General features: G+C 47.2%; 1 protein-coding gene across 2 annotated transcripts in view; it reads right to left on the bottom strand.

Moving 5' to 3' along the window:
- Window positions 1–17,427, bottom strand: part of LOC144807486 (retinoic acid receptor alpha-like) — a 123,081-nt gene extending 105,654 nt beyond the window's left edge. Inside the window, exon 1 of one of the 2 annotated variants that reach the window (XM_078673125.1) lies at window positions 16,291–17,427. In XM_078673125.1, coding sequence (XP_078529251.1) covers window positions 16,291–16,447 — 157 coding nt within the window. In that variant the 5' untranslated portion in view covers window positions 16,448–17,427. The remainder of the gene's footprint in view (window positions 1–16,290) is intronic. The other variant, XM_078673126.1, reaches the window with a different exon arrangement.
- Window positions 17,428–18,016: the final 589 nt, after the last annotated feature.

Genomic DNA, 18,016 nt, shown 5'->3' with positions numbered 1-18,016 from the left:
TTCCTCCTGTAATGCACTGTTTGCTACCTCATGTATTTTGTTTGCCAACAATTGTCACTTTTACCTCATGTAACTTAACGTCTGCTTTTGTAATTTGTTCACTTGTAATTTTCTACTCATGTATCATTACTGTTCCTATTGTGAAGCGCTCCGACGCCTTCGGGTAAAGTCCGCGCTACATAAAAACGCATAAATAAACAAATAAATAAATACCGCACATTTAGGGGTTTGAATCCTGGCACAGGCTACTTAGCATTTTACCCACCTTAAATGCAATAAAACGAGTGTCCTTGTGGGGCGAAAAGATACTATCAACATAATTACACAAATAATTCAGTTTGCATGTGCAGTGTTCTCTCAATGCTTTATGTATACAGTCGATCAGACTGCTGGTCCCTCTGTTGTGAGGAGAATATATAATTGTAGTTGGTAAAAAAAAGTCAGTTCGTATTCTGCTCTTAATATTTTTGTAAATTATATAATGGTGTTGACGTCTGCTGGACTAAGTGAGATTAGCATCAACTAAGTAACTGGTCATTGGCGCTACCCCAGGTCGCCACAAGAGGCCGCTCTTGCAGCGCACCCCCTTTTCATTATAGGTACAGTCACCTCTCCCTAAACCCAACATTCAAAGTGTACCTCTGTTAATGCACCCAGATAACGGACTGCTATGACCGCCCCGAAAGACAACATACATATCTTTATTATATGTCTGTCAACAACGTGCCTTGGTTCTGCAAACCCCTGGGGTCCAGCAGTCTGTCCAGTAGCCCCCGCCTGATATTTTTTCATGGACCCCCGGAGCGCTACCAAGGCAGAGCAGGAGACACAAACAAGGAAGGGGGAAGCCTGGGGAGGCGGGGGATAGATATTTCTAGACAGTGATGGAGCGAGAGCGAAAGAAAACACGACTAAAGATGGATGGAGCCCGGCTGGGGCCGTGGGAGGGGTAGCGAGATCGGAAGATCTCCAAATGTTTTGGGTCAGATAAGGATCTTTTTCTCTTAGTGGCCTCACATGTTTCACATTCCACGCTGGGCTGGGAGCAGATAACCTCCATTTGGCGAACAGCAGCTTCAAATAAGCCTCATGGGCCGAGACTCTGCAAAAAAAAACCACGCTAAAAGCCTTCAGCGACTCCCCAAGGACTCACAAAAGTAAACATTTCCACTGGGAGCGATTTGAAGGGATGCAGACAGAGCCAATTTGGGGCTATCTTTCAGCCAAATGCACGGCTTTGGGAGAAAACTGCTTTTTCTACTCCTCCAACAAGAAAATGTTGCAATAGTTTGCTTGAAACTGCCTTCTAGCTTTACTTTCAGAGCCCACCATGTTAAATCGGATTTCATGTCGCCTTTAATATCTGCTGTGATCGCAGGTTCTGGGTTAGGAGCACCAGGAGACGGAAACACCCTTCAAGAGCTCAAGATTTCTAAGCAAGGTCCTTTTATAAATGATGGAGCTGCTGACCGATTCATCACTGGAACTCAGGCCACAAGGAAACTATTGATGCGTATGCAGGGCTAGGAAGCAACGCACGCGTATCTTACGATGCTGCATTAATCCTCATACAGTAAGAATGATGCTGCGAAAATCGGAGAGCAACTGTAATATTACACAGACCATCACATGGGAGCTGTTACATGCAAACATGAAGGCGCGTAGCATTCACGGTCAGAAATGCATTTCGGTATATTTGGAAATCGACTCATCAAAACATCTCAAAAGAGACATACATTCTACTGAATTTTCACCACAAACTCCCTATAGACAAACGTGCGTCTTGATATACAGATGTATACTCCTCCCTAGACACTGCACACATACACGGCTTCAGATGTGGCCGCAAAATAGTGTAAGAGAAGCAAGCAATACTGATAAAGTGCAGGGTACCGAGGTGTGAAAACCGAGTCTTTTCAAAGTCCAGCACGAGTCTGTCTGGTGCAGGGGAGCGGCCTTGGCCAAAAAGCTAACACTGTGTCTATTATACAAAGCAACACTGTGGCTGGACTACCAAGCCAAAGAAAAGTTGCAGAAAGAAGTGCGAAAGTTAGTAGTGTGTAATTTTTGTTGACAGATTGAGCCTACATGAGGCATGAGAGCAGGGAGTGGGGAAGATGTAATCACCATTTAACACTCAAAGCAAGACAGGCGGCGCAGTGTGTGAACCCGTCTCCAACACAATACAAACCAGGCTGCTCCTCTGCGGCTCACCATCACCAAACATCACTACAAGCAGCTACTGAGCCCAGGTGAGACAACTGCGAACAGATACATGTTCGGAGGCGCTATATGCATGAAATGAAAATGGTTTTTATAAAGCGCACATAGCTGCCCTGAGGCGTCCAAGCGCTGAGACTGAAGTGCTATTTAGATGAGACAATATAGGCCAGGAAGGAGTTCTACTTGTTAAACAGGAACGTTTTCAATTGCTTACGGAAAGAGGTCAGTTCCGAGTTGGACCTTAGATATTGGGGGAGGGCATTCCACATCTTGGCCACATTAAAGGAGAAAGAGCGTCCTCCTGCTCTAATTCTCTTAATTTTGGGCACAATTGCCAAAATGGCGTGAGTTGAACGCAACTGTCTACTAGGGTGATAAGGGGTGATTAGAGAGAGGTTGATTGCCGGGCCAGTATCCCAGAATGCCTGATGGGCGAGACAGAGGGACTTAAAACTAATTCTCCTCCTAACAGGGAGCCAATGTAGGCTTTTCAGCCCGGGCTTAACAGATAGCCTACGAGGGATTTGCAGGAGCGTCCGGGCAGCACAGTTTTGAATTATTTGTAATTTACGCAAGGTAAAATCAGGGGCTTCTAGATACAGGGCATTCCCGAAGTCCAGACGGGATTGGATCAGGCCCTGTATCACAGTTTGTTTTGCTTCAAAAGGTAACAAGGGAAGGATCTTTCTAATAATTCTAAGGAGAATAATAATAATAAAACATTTATAAAGCGCCTGGCTGCACAAAACTGTGTCCCCGCGCTAACTGCTAATACAAAACTGGAATCCAGAAGAGCTATGGCAAAAGAGCTCAGAGTGAGATTACATGTTGGGGAACAAATAAGTTTTTAGTTTTGTCCTAAATCTCAATTCGGATGGTTCCATTCGCAGGTGGAGCGGGAGCGCGTTCCAGTGATGGGAGGCTAAATACCTAAAGGATTTTCCTCCCATTTTGGCTCTGATGATTCGGGGGAGTTTGAATAGCATCATGCCAGATGATCTTAGATTCCGGATCGGGCGATGTATAGTAAGGAGATTTTTTAGGTATTCAGGGCCTTTATCCTGCGCAATGCGATGGGCATAGCAGAGGGTTTTAAACTTAATTCTCTCCTTGACTGGAAGCCAGTGGAGTTTGAACAGGGCAGCCTTAACAGAGGTTCTTCTTGGAAGTCCGAGCACCAGTCGTGCGGCAGCATTCTGCACGCATTGTAATTGATGTAAGCCCTTCTGACTGAGCCCAATCAGGAGGGCATTCCCATAGTCCAAATGGGGTGTCACCAGAGCATGGACTATGGTTTTTCTGGCTTCGGTGGGAAGGAGATCCAACACCTTTCGGAGAACTTTAAGTATGCCGAAGGAGACCAAAGCAGATGGCAGACAATTTAGTTGCTTGATAGTCAAAAGTCAGAGACCTATCTAACCACATTCCGAGGCTCTTGATGGTATCCTTCGGAGCCGGTGATGGACCCAGACAGGATGGCCAGATCGAGTTGATAGAGGCTGGAGCACATCGGCCCAGCAACATGAGCTCAGTCTCGTCTCCATTGAGTTTGAGACAAGACTTGGTCATCCAGCTTTTGACTTTCTCCAGGCAACCCGCCAGGTCCACCCTGGCTGAGGAGCCGTTCTCTTGGGCCATAGAGACCACCAGCTGAGTATCGTCCGCATAGGTAATGATCTTAATCCCATATGGATGGACAATCTCAGCCAGCGGTCTCATGTAGACGTTAGATAACGTCGGGCTCAACGATGCGATTATAAACTGCAGACGGATGCATAGTACACCTTTCTTGCCAGAACAAAAGCCATCATTGCTGCATACCGTGTCACCAGAAACCAACACGCACAAGCATTTCTGCATCTCGGTGCATGCACTTGAAAACCTAACTGAGGCCAAAATGGATGATTTTAAAGTCTTTCGAATATCTATCGAGTTTTGACTCCGGTAAATTCGCACTGGACGCCATCTGCAAATCCCACTTAGAGCGCACAAAAATGCACTGGTGTCCAGGGTTCAACGTTACATGTTTATGTAGGTCACGTCCTCAAAATTCCATGTCAAATGACACAGGGCAGATGCAGTAGACCAGGCAAAGGAGAACAAATATGTAAATGCTAGTGCCGTCCACCATTGGGGTATCTCTTGGATTGACATCCATCGCAGTGAATGGGTGACCTGCAAGAGTAAGACTGTCTCTGCATCGCCAAATGCTCTCTACAGCGCGCGCCTCCTGTGAATAGGCCAGAGGGGAATAACAGGGGTCACTGCTTAACCACGCCCCCAATCGAATACACTGGAAAACCCCTCCGGTTTTTCTTCTACAGGAGGGAGGGCACATTTCCTGTACCCAACAGGAACTGTACTCCCTAGCACGGGCCCCTGCACACGCAGAAAGTACAACAAGCAGCAACGAACCTATAAACATTCAGAGGGAATAAAACCAACAGCTCGGGAGGGAGGGGGAGATGGGGGGCTGGGGGGGAGATGGGGTGCCTTGAAAGTCTGTGTGTGTGGAACACAAATGTGTATATATGTTGGCAAGATAAATACTGCGTGAAGTAATTATTTGCTCAGATGGCTGTGATTGCAGAAAGTAAACCAACAATAATCATTCAAAACCGGACAGTACTTGAGGCCTACAGTATGGGCAGCGAATTCACTGCTAAGCAATAGAATGTGGGGTGGGGGGCCACCGGAAGAGACTACCAGAACATCATGTTGGCCCAAGTAAGGAGAGGTGTGAAAAAAACGCATCCAGCTGTGCCTCGGTTTTTAGTGAGGGCGGCTTTGTGCGGGCAGGGCACACTGACATCACCCAAGGGCCACGGCAAGTAAAGAGATCTGAGGTCTTCTTTAGCGGCCATCTTGAGATCAGGCCGAGAATAATACAAATGGGGTTTGCATCACAAATAATGTATCACTCAGCGAGTCTGAGTCCATACAAGATTGAAAGAAAAAGTGCCCAAACACACCCACATATTAACCCCTTCGGCGATCATGACGAGGTACGCCTGTCGTACGCTCATGACGAGCTGAGCTCGTCATGAACCGCGGGTTTTGCGAATCTTTAGCGCACAGCGGGAAAACGCTTAGCGCGGATGGTGTTAAAGGGCCCTTCCAAGCGATCACCAAGTACCAGATCCCCTAAGTCTACCAGATCCCACAATCATAAACTCAAGATAAAACCTCCTCCCAACCTGAGATTTGAAACTCGTGGTTTAAATCATGGTAATTTCGCAGTGCGAAACTATGGCTCATCCTTCCACCGTGGCTTCAAAAAAGGCACGCATCCCCATTAATGTGTTTATACTGCCGCTTCTCTTTCAATGTAGAAAACTGAGGTGCACACTACATCCAACCTCATAATTTCACTACTACCACAACAAGGATTAGCAGAAAAAAAACCAAATATTTTCAGTTCTCAGGGTGTAATAACATCACTTTTATTATTACCATCTTCCTTGGCTATTGATTCGCCATATATTTTAATTCTTCCCTTGGTTCAATGAAAGAGAACTTTCCTCACAATATTTGAGTGTTCATTTGTGGGATGGAGAAGATAAAAACGTCTTTCGTTTTACGGGCTAACACAACTGCTTCACCCACAGATTTTCTGATCGGTAAAGTTTGATAGATACCACAAAAACTTTCTGTTGTAAACATGCAGCCTTCTCCAACTCCTGACATCGCATTGGTGACCTATTATTGTGAGCCAGACGTCATTGAGCCATGCCAACTGTGCGAGGATCTCCCATCTCAATGTGAGGCATCAATAGGTTTATAAATATAGATCTAAAATCTATCAATCATATTTGGGGCCTGTATCCAAACAGTTGACATTCATTTCAGAACACAGGGAAGCAGAATAGTCGCCGGATGGGCTCCCTACTTTCCAATTACCTTACTCCGCCTCAAAACGTTTGGTCAGTGGAGCTCGGGAGATACAAATGGGGGCTCCAAATGGACCCCTCTATCCCTTTTTCCCCAGGATTAACCGGCGTAGGCTTGTTAATGCCAACATCACTCTTAGAAGCATACTGTGCCCCAGCAATTACAGGAGGGGTTATCTATGTGACATTTTCTATAATCCTATGTAATTCCCCACTTCTGTGAATTTCTAATCCTCTTCTTGGTTGAAGACTGTATCCTTTAATGTTAAGAGCCCTAGCCATCAAGTGAAACATAAGAAAATCCTGCACTACTGTTCCTGCCTGAAAGGGAGTGAAATTATTGAAAATTTACGAAGATAGGTCCTATCCTACTTTCTACTGAAGGAGGTCCTATCCTACTTTCTACTGAAGGAGGAAAATTGATCAATTGGTCAGTAGAAAGTAGATACATTTTTAAGATCTACAAAAGTTTCTGATTTTTGAGTTTTCTGGAATGAAAGTGAAAAGACACTCATCAAGATCTCAGGATACTCCAGACCCCTCATCTAGACTTACAAGCCACTCGGAATAGACAGCCAAGTGACCAAACAAATTCAAAAGACTTTCATTCACTCTGTAAAGCCTCACCCTTGAAGTAGGGAAATTCATAACCCAACTGGTCAAAAATGTATCTTTACTCTTACCTGCACCAAAATTATCCTGGTCTATAACAGAAAAAACATTGAGCCTAGACGTCTGTGTTTCACAGAAAATGAATGCACTGAAATTTCACCGAGATCACATTTAGACTCAACGTCATTTAAAAAGCAGCAGATCAACCAGTAAAAGGAGACTGCAAATGGGTCCATGCAAAAATAGACTTACATTTTAGGAACAAATCAGAAAGTCCGAGGCTAAGCACCTTCCTTCAAATTATAGCACAATGTTTCTAAATATTTACTTCATCTCATCCTTATTCCCAGTTTAATCATTAAGCACCAATGTCCATACCCCTGAAGAAGGGTCCTACGCACGACCTGAAATGCATTGGGTGTAGTAAAAATTTCATTTGTCCGCATAATTATGTAAAATGGATTGAAGCGAATTTAATCATGAAGTAATGATGAAATTATCAATGGAATAAAAAATGTATGTAAGTATAAGAACGTGAGCGATCTTATTGATTTCCGGACAACCTAGTGAAGAAACAATCATTGTTTCAAGGAATCATTGCGCAAACCTTTGTGACGGATCACCCCAATCACATTCAGCTAAATCTTAAAGACTCAGACATAATGGACCTGGCGGAATCTGGTATCAGAAGGGCCCCCTACTCTGCTCTCAAAAAATGTAAGTGACCCCCCTAATCAAAAGACCAGGAATTGCCACTATTTCAGCAATATATATGAAAACGGTGAATTATAGAACTGCAGCCGAAGGGAGTTATAGTAATATCTAAATACAACTGAAACATTTTACCAAATCTGTGCATTTTGCGACATCCAATCGTCTTCTCATTCACTGCGAACAGGCGGTGTTGAGACCAGACTATCAAATGATAACACAACACTCTTCCAAGTATTAAACAATGTTGCTCCACAGTCCCTTGTGCTGTGATTGTTTTGACACAGAGAGATGTTTGACAATGTGTCAAAGCCTTTCTTTCAATCCGCGATGGAGGAATTCTAATTAGCTCTCCATGTGTGAATGGCGCTAGATGATTCCCTGGAGGCCTTCATTCGAGTAAACGGTTGTTCCTCTGCGCACAGCTTCACAAGGCACGCGGCACTGATGCCTCCGCTTCCGTCTTCTCTTTTTACTATCCCTGGAGCCCCTGCCAGGTATGCTCCGTAAAAGCATAAGGTGGGCCATGGTTCTCAATCTTATAGGATGAGAAGGGCAAGATCAAAGATACAGGATTAGACTTGCATCTAGGCCCCTAACAATTTTGGGCCCTTCTCACAAAAGGTAAATTTGGTCATAAATGTACATTTACAACACAATGACAGGAACTCACAAGGAGTACTCCGCACCCATAAACCCCACTGAAGTGGTGTGAAAATGGGCATTTTAAGGCATTCCAATGTCTGGTTAACCTTGAAAGTTGCTGTAGACCAAGATACAAATACGTTAGGTGGCATACACAAACACCTACCATTCCCCATTGCTACCCTGCAAAGGGTCGGATTTTTACTTCAGCCAATGGCTGGCGTGAATCCCATCCCAGGGTGAGAAGGGGAACGAATCACCCACAAATCTGGTGAAGGTGGAGAGGAAGGTGGTTTCTGAATCGTAGGAAAATAATTCCCCATAGAGAAAAGAAAAAAAAGATGTGTTTTGCACAGGGGAGTCTTCATCCAATTCCCCAAAAGGAGGACGAAACCCACAATTTCTGATGGGAATGTCACACCCCCTTCCCCAGAATTTGCATAGAATACTGAGCCTGGATTGGCTGGGTACACTCTTGTCTTTTCCCCTCCTAGACACTATCACCTTAACATACAGAATGCCCATAGTTTCAGACAGGCCACTAAGGTCAGAGACTGACAAGATTCCGTAGGTAAACCGGATTCACTTACAATTCTCAAGATATCACAACGTTGACTGTTACCCTTCTTTCTATCTTGCGTTTCTATTTCTTTATTGCTCTTCTTTTTTCTTAGGGTTTCTACCCAAAATGAAGGACACTTTGATTGGGAGGTCTCTGTATACTTTCCACAACAGGGTTGCTGACAGAAATGTTATCTTAATTACAGCTGTTGAATAAATTAAGAAAAATTCTCAACGAACAAAAATAAATCTGCTCCAAACACAGTCAGTCCATTTTATCTACTCCCTTTTGTCTTAAACCTGAAGAGTTAATTTAAAAGTTCTGAAACACCACTATCAACCACACCGTAACTACTTTTGCTAAAGCTTGCACCCCTAACTTAGTAAGAGTAAAGTACTAGGTAGGCAGGTAGGTAGGTAAGTAGGTAGAAGGCTTTCTTTCGATAAAAACATATCTTAAAAGCATAACATTATACAGTAATTTGATAACAAATGATACAATACTCAGTTTACAATTTAGTTAGAAATACTATACAATTAGAATAAAAAGACTGCATAAAATTGGATATAAAGTCACTAATTAAATAATTACATTAAGCCTTTTTGATCTAATGGACCAAGCCCATCTTAAAAATTTTGACAGTCCACATACATACAGTGACCGAGTATCTGACATCAGGATTCGCAGATTTGGCAAAAGGGTAAGGTTTGAAACGGAACTTTCCAGCGTGAAGTCAGTTCACGTACTGGAAGGATTCCAACCCTGAATTTAAAATACAAAGCCCTGTCAGTGGGCTTCAAAATAATATCAAGGTAGGGTTCCCGAACTGCCACATCCTTGATCCTCAGAAAGTCAACAGTTGCTCTGCCATGTTTAGAGTCCGAACTGTTTTTACTGGATACCCAACTCCAATAAAGATTCTTCAAGACCGCTTTGGGGGGAGCGGATCTCGTTTCCCAGGCATCCCCAAGGCCCAGCTCGCCATGCAAAAATTTAACATCTTTGAGCCACCTGATTTTGGACCAACCCGACATCGACATTACTTCCATTAGCCCATCCGCATACTTTGCTAATTCTGGGACTCGCCATAACCGAGCCCATAGTAGGAGCGGTCGGATTTGTGCCTGCTCTCTGATCGAGCGGCACCCCAAATCGAGTAGTAAAGTACTACTGCTGCCACTAGTATTACCATTAGGAGTAGCTTCATTATTATTACTACTGGTGTTACTAGTTCCTCTATTAGAGATAGTACTGCCAAACCAAGAACTTCTACAAGTAGTGCTCAAACTACTAACTACAAAAGAGTAACTGTGGGTCTAAGCAAACAACTGTCTAATATGTCTAATATGCCTAAGTATGTCCTGACTGGTTGCCTGTGTGCATCCTATGTGTCAATATGGTATACAACAGGATAAGACATAGGATGCACACAGGCAACAAGTCAGGACACACTTAGGCATATTAGACGGTTGTTTGCTTAGACCCACAGTTACTCTTTTGTAGTTATATGTTCTGTTTAGGGGGGCTATAACTGTGTTCAGGTCTTTAAAGATTCCCTTAGACCCTCCTTTCAAATCTTCTTGTTTTTTTACACGTGCTCAAACTACTACCATTACTTCAATTCAATGTATAGCATTGTCAGTGTTGCACAATGTTTTAATGATAATATTGGTATTTATGTGTACTTGTCTTTTATGATCTGTATTTACCGAACAAAGAATGCTGAATTTTATAATTGAATACCACCATTACCAGTGCATGACAGTACTTCAGGCAGACTCCTTCGTGCACATTTGACCATCAAACACAACTTGTAGACAGGAGCCCGGGACCCAACCATATTTGGCCTCAGCTTTATGATTACAGAAGCTCGAGTGTTAAACTATCCAACTAATAATGGCTGTAAGAAAGTAAAAATCTGTGAGACCTGGCCTGAGAACGTTGACACTGGAAACGTGGTCCTATGGGGCAGGATTAACTTTCCCCACTCTCACAACAGAAAATTATGAATTTTAATTTCTACCATGAGAAAATAAGTAACAATTTTTCTCACTGCCAGCAGAGTTCGCTGTTTTGTGGTAAGGCCACCAATCAAGAAAACAATTTAGGTACAAAACTAACATTACTTTCACAGAGGCCATTGCTACTTAGAACTGCTCTTAGTATCTATGCAATGGACTAATACTTTCAGTGGGAGAGGGGCGGTCCTGTTAGGCTTTCAAATTGAATCCCTTTTTTATTTTGATTTATTTCCCCACATAGCCTATAAAAACGTAACTTTAAAGAAACAAAACCAATGAATACATCACTCTATGAAACAGACTTGAAGTTAGATGTACTCAATGAGTTGACTGAACACCATTTCTTCATCTGTGGCTAATAAATATTGTATTCATATTCATTAAGCATGCCCCCCTTGTTGAACAAGGGGCAGATACAACTGTGTACATTAGGCAAGAGTTCTGCAATATGTCAATCAAAGTTTATTTTTTACTCTGCACAACTACATGAAACGTTTTGCAATTTCAGTGATTCTTTGCACTATTACACAACTTTTGTTAAGTTGGCAGAGATCTCTAGGTCAAAGGTCAGCAATTCTGATAAATAAATCTAAGAAAACGGTCTAATATTTTTCTGCTGCAATATTTCAGACAAAGGATGTAAGAAGCTAGCTCAACATGCTCTCACGACGTATTGTTAACATATTGCATTTAATAAAGCAATTTATCAAGCAATGCCCAAATAATATAAAATCAATTTCAATTAAAATTAGGGTTTTCGTGAAATAAGCCCCCTGTCCAAACATTGATTCAATGAACATGATTCACAATGCAAATACTGCTAGCACCTAGCAATAAACACACTACTAATACTAGTATAGCCTTCAGCAGTAAACAATGATAATACTGGCTTCACTGAGCAGGAAATACATACTGTGACATTGGAAATACCGCCGGAAGTGAGTAGGAAACAACCTGCTAACATGGCAACCAATGAACACTAACTATAGTGCAAATACTTCTAGTACTCAGCAATAAACACGCTGATTAACACTGTTAGCCCTGAGTAGTAAATACTACTAATACTGCTAGTTCTAAACAGTAAACACACTGCTAATACAGCATGCCCTAGGGAATAAAAACAATGCTAATACTTCTAGCCCTGAGCAGTAAATACACTGTGAGCAAAGTGCAGAGGACTGCTACTAATGTAAAGTGCCGAGAAGTAGGCACCCTACTAATACGACTAGCTCTAAGCAGTAAATACACTGCCAATACAGGAGGAAAACAGACTCCTAACGCGGTCAGCGCCAACAGGCAAGCATAACTCTTTACTGCTAAGTATGTTAAGTAACCACACCAACGAGCACAAAACACACGCACTGTGACAAACGGTCAGCACTGGGCAGTGAACTTATTGCTGATACAGCACCAAGCAGCAAAACACACTGCTAGTACTGCCTGCAGTAAGCACACTGCTACTACTGCCTGCACCGAGCAGTAAGCACACTGCTAGTACTGCCTGCACCGAGCAGTAAGCACACTGCTAGTACTGCCTGCACCGAACAGTAAGCATCCAGCTAGTACTGCCTGCACCGAACAGTAAGCACCCGGCTAGTACTGCCTGCACCGAGCAGTAAGCACCCGGCTAGTACTGCCTGCTCCGAGCAGTAAGCACCCGGCTAGTACTGCCTGCACCGAGCAGTAAGCACCCGGCTAGTACTGCCTGCACCGAGCAGTATGCACACTGCTAGTACTGCATGCACCGAGGAGTAAGCACCCGGCTATTACTGCCTGCACCGAGCAGTATGCACACTGCTAGTACTGTATGCACCGAGGAGTAAGCACACTGCTAGTACTATCTGCAGTAAGCACACTGCTAGTACTGCCTGCACCGAGGAGTAAGCACACTGCTAGTACTGCCTGCATCGAGCAGTAAGCACACTGCTAGTACTGCCTGCATCGAGCAGTAAGCACACTGCTAGTACTGCCTGCACTGACAGTAAACACGCTGCTAATACTGCCAGGCCTGAGCAGCAAACATAATACGAATATTGATGGAACTGAGCAGTAAACATACTGCTGTCTTGCCTGCGCGGAACAGCAAGAACTCGGCCTGCACTGACAGTAAACATGCTCCTAATAGTCAGCCATGTACAGTAAACATACTGGAAATGCTGACGAAACTGAGCGATAAACACACTAGCCATAACGTCAGCACTGAGCAGCAAACTCCTGCTGTTACTGCCAGCACCAAGCAGCAAATACTACCAGCACTGACAGCATGCGCATGGACATAGTATAGTGACCGGGAAGCCCACGTCCCGAGATACCATACGAGTCACTAGCGGGAAAAGGCCCTCCCGTCTCGCAAAAGGGCCCTGGTGTCAGCTCCACCCCCTCTCCCTCCCTCTTGAACCCCCCCCCCCCCCCCCCCCCCCCCACACACACACACACACAAAGACCGTGGGACCCCGGGAACCTGCCACACACTAGACGCCCAATACCTTTTTTGTCGAAAATGTTACTGAATGTGGCGCGGTACCGTACATTCCAGTTTCCCTTCCTCCCGGGGGTGCAACACCGTCCCGGGCCAAAGCATGGCCTCTGCTCGGTGCTAAGGTAGCACATGTCAGCCGCTAAATGCACCCCTAAATATTATGCATTATTATTACACACGGGCATAAGACAATACGGACTACCACTGAATGGCACTTTCTATGGAGGCAAACTGCCCCCTCCCCAAACACACTCCCTTCCTCCGCAAGGCATGTCCTTCCGTGGACAGAGCAAGAGAGCGCCCTGCCTCTTATATTGAGGGACCTTTGAGCTCATCTGACCCAAGGGCAGATGTGGAGGGGGAGGTACGATCTAGTCAGACCCCAAGACCCTACCTAGACCTGAGGGAAACTGTGGCCACGGGAGGGAGGGGGTGTCTTCCTCACACACAATACCCTACCTAACATAAATGGCTTTACTGTTGTTGGCAGACTCAGCTGAGAGACCAACCACTGAATGGGTGCGTGCGAGGAGTCAGGCAGCCTCCACTTCCGCCACGCACTTCTATTTCTAACACTTACTGTGCTGCTCCCCTTCCACATTCACACCTACTCTAAGGCTCTTGGGTTCAGTAACTATGTGTCCATATAGAACTCCTGAAGCCCACGTGCAATACAAGCACACGCACGTGTAGGTACCCGCTGCCCGAAAGCCTGCAAGCAGAGGGTCCATACCGCCAGCCACGACCTCCACCTGATAAGTGATATACACAACTAATGCAGAGTTTACATTCCGCAAGCACTTGCGGGCAAAGTTAGAAGCGGGCTTTGGAGGGCAGTGTGAAAATAAAGGGAGGGTGGGCGATTTAAGAGGCAGACGCTGCGGAAAGTGCAAGAGACGGACTTTCGGACACTGGTGTGTGTGTGTGAGAAGAAGCAGACGACGGGCAGCGATGGCAGTGTGAGAAGCAGACACTAGAGGGCAGAGGGAGAAGCAGGCAGAGATGGGCAGTTGTGGGGCCTGGCAGAGAAGCCCGGCGTGACGTGCGAGGAGACAGTGGAACAGACAGTGGTTAACAGTAGTAAGTGCAGATGTTGGTTCGAGCGTGAGAAAGGCACTGGTGTGCGGTGTACGGTGAGGGCGGCTGTTAGACGTGTGAGACAGTCTGAGGTGGGCCGTGTGAGGAGACGTGGGAGGAACTAGTGAGAAGCAAATGTTGGTGGGTAGAATGTGGCGACGAGACACTGAGGGCAATGAGAGGCAGACCGAGGATAGCAAAGTGGGGACACGCTGAGAAGGGTGACATGGAAACCAGGCTGATGGAGGAGCGCCTAGGCCGTCTAGTCTGGTAAGCAGGTTTCCACTGCTATGCTCCCTCATATCACTAGAAACGGTGCCTGCAGCGTCTCCCATGCACCTATACGCACACACACACATCATGACTTTACAATTTCAAACTGCCACTGTAGGCAGTGTGAGCATGTGCCCTGTGTGAGCTGCCCGAGGAGACGCTGGACAAGGGGTACATACACAGCGGCACGGTCAGCAGCATGCGGAGGTGAGCAGTGGCAGAGATACCGGTGTGAGAAGCAGGCACTAGTGAAAAGCAGTCAGAGGTGAACAGTGGTGAGAGATACCGATGGGCAGTTTGCGCACGCCCCAGGACAGAGTGAGGAGGGGGTACGCTACGAATGTCTCTAAACCCCAGGGCCCTCTGTCCACACACTCACCAAGCCTACACTTATACACATTCTATGGGTCAGCAGCATGCGGAGGTGAGCAGTGGCAGAGATACCGGTGTGAGAAGCAGGCACTAGTGAAAAGCAGTCAGAGGTGAACAGTGGTGAGAGATACCGATGGGCAGTTTGCGCACCGCCCCAGGACAGAGTGAGGAGGGGGTACGCTACGAATGTCTCTAAACCCCAGGGCCCTCTGTCCACACACTCACCAAGCCTACACTTATACACATTCTATGGGTCAGCAGCATGCGGAGGTGAGCAGTGGCAGAGATACCGGTGTGAGAAGCAGGCACTAGTGAAAAGCAGTCAGAGGTGAACAGTGGTGAGAGATACCGATGGGCAGTTTGCGCACGCCCCAGGACAGAGTGAGGAGGGGGTACGCTACGAATGTCTCTAAACCCCAGGGCCCTCTGTCCACACACTCACCAAGCCTACACTTATACACATTCTATGGGTCAGCAGCATGCGGAGGTGAGCAGTGGCAGAGATACCGGTGTGAGAAGCAGGCACTAGTGAAAAGCAGTCAGAGGTGAACAGTGGTGAGAGATACCGATGGGCAGTTTGCGCACCGCCCCAGGACAGCGTGAGGAGGGGGTACGCTACGAATGTCTCTAAACCCCAGGGCCCTCTGTCCACACACTCACCAAGCCTACACTTATACACATTCTATGGGTCAGCAGCATGCGGAGGTGAGCAGTGGCAGAGATACCGGTGTGAGAAGCAGGCACTAGTGAAAAGCAGTCAGAGGTGAACAGTGGTGAGAGATACCGATGGGCAGTTTGCGCACGCCCCAGGACAGAGTGAGGAGGGGGTAGCTACGAATGTCTCTAAACCCCAGGGCCCTCTGTCCACACACTCACCAAGCCTACACTTATACACATTCTTTCAGGCGTTTGTAAGGCACAAAATGCGCTGCGATGTAGAATGAAACCCGGGAGGCGCACGGGGTACACTGTAGATGGGGTGGCATATGGGCACTCACCCATCATCATGGGCCCTACACTGAGGGGAAACACCGAATGCAGTCGCCCCATCAATGGGAGAAGGCTAGCTCACACATAAACAGGATAGGGAGGTACTCAACGAGTATTCAATACTCGGTGACAATTGAGAGCTACTCGCTGCCCATCAGTACACACACTGGCAAATCTGTTAACGGGTACGCACAATACGAGATAGTCAACGTCATTAGATCTTACAGTGGCAGCCATGCTCACACGGACAGCGAGATACTCACACGGCCATCAGCACCAAACGTCACCAGTACTCACAATGATTGACATGATCACAGGAACTGCGGTACTCACACTATGAGGCGCTGACAAGCACTACGGTGCTTCAAATAAGATGTACTCACATGGCACCAGCACACATGTGCCCACCCGCCTCCCAGTTACCCCGGTACTCACAGTGGCTGGAGCTGCTCCAGTGCGGGTTCCGAATGGGGGACCCGAAGGGCACGGGGTGTCCCATCCCCTTGTCGGCCATCAGGCAGGCCCGGTTCTGGCTGTAGAAGTCGATCATGATGTACGGGCTGGGGCTCGACACATCCACGCTGTCGTACATCCTCAGAGCCCCCGAGCCCTTCCGGGGGGAGGGGGGTGCGGGCGTCCTGGCCCTCGGGAGGGACCTTTCAGGGAAAGGAGAGTCCAAAAAACAGAACCTTCCACAGCGGCGCCAACCCAAAAAATCGAAAGCAGTCCTGTGGGCCCCGGTCGGCTTGTGTTTTCTCTTTCAAATCCAGTGTCGAATCCATTCAGATTATTGTGGATTTCCAGTCCCCGGATATCCGGACAATCCAAGCTAATTTCCTTACTTTCAAGGAGAAGGGCCTTCCATTCCCTGCCGAGGAGGGCCGATCCGCTTCCCCCCAGTGGCCCTCCGCATCTTTCCGAAAACTGGGGGAAATATAAAATACTCTTGTTTTTTTTTGTAAACCCGGGGTTCTGGTTTGTAATATGAAGAGGGGGGCCCTCTTGTCCCCTGCAAACCGGGGCTCCCTACCACAAGGGCAGGGGGGTAGTCACTCTAAGGACCTGGGTGGTGGTCTTTAACCCTGGGGACAGGGGTTGGCACTCCTGCACCCCGGTAATAAGAGCCTTCTTGCACGGGCTGAGTCCTGCAACGGGCAGCCTCCTGCAGCAGAGGGACAGCGGGCGCCCAGGGGCAGCCTCCTCCAGCAGACCCTCCTCCGACCAAGACCCTCCGCTGACAGGCGGCAGCAGCTGGATCCGACTGCGGACACTCACCGTCGCCCCCGCGCAGGAATGAACCCTTCCACGGGCGAGGGGGAGCGCCGGGTCCGGCCGCTCCTGGAGCCTGGGTGGAGGGGTGTGCAAGAGGCACAGCACGGGCAGTGGAGGCACGGGGCCGGGCAGTCGGGCAGTCAGTCAGTCGGTCGGTCGGTCGGTAGAGTCAGGCGGCAGGAGCTCAGTGCACTGCCCTCCGTGCGAAGAGCCTGAGCCGGGATCAAGTGTTGAACTGTTGGTATCCGAGCCTCCTCTCTGATCTCCCTCGCTCTCTCTCTCTCTCGGAGGTGGGATCTCCCCCGCCTTCCTTCTCCCTTCAACCCCCCACTGTGGGATTTTTCTTCTGCTCCAGCCTCATTTGCCTAATGAGATGCGGGTGAACTCTCGCTGAACCCTCCCCGCGCACGCCCCCTTCACCTTCCAATGACCCACAGACGGCTGCTGGTTGGTGACTGTGACGTCACAAGTCAAAGCCACGCCCCTAGTGGGCTGCCACTCACCCGCACTTAGCAGGGGCAGGGCATTGCCTGGCCGAGATATACCAAGTGTCCCTGCTGGCAGGGGGTGTCCCCATTCAACACCTCCTATCCCCTCAGGGGGAGCAGACCTGTGATCCTCTAAGCCTATTAGGATCAGCATCCAGGAGGAGCAAAGGGCAGGGAAACCCCTGCCCCCACCCCGGAAGGTGAGCCCTCTGGTCCCGTTTCCTATAAATAACCGGAGTAAGCATCTATGTATACTTAGTGTGCTTAAATCCGCCGGAGAATTAGAAGCGCTATACAACTATATACAGTGCATAGGGCTGCGTACAGTTATTCTCCACTAAAGTATACTTTACTGCCCATGTGTTGTTGTAGAAATGTTTCTCCTCGCTCCACACTTCCCT

Source organism: Lissotriton helveticus, unplaced genomic scaffold (assembly GCF_964261635.1).
Source record: "Lissotriton helveticus unplaced genomic scaffold, aLisHel1.1 SCAFFOLD_575, whole genome shotgun sequence".
Lineage (NCBI taxonomy): Eukaryota > Metazoa > Chordata > Amphibia > Caudata > Salamandridae > Lissotriton > Lissotriton helveticus.
The sequence above is the reverse complement of the archived record's forward strand: the minus strand, read 5'-3'. Positions and strand labels throughout refer to the sequence as shown.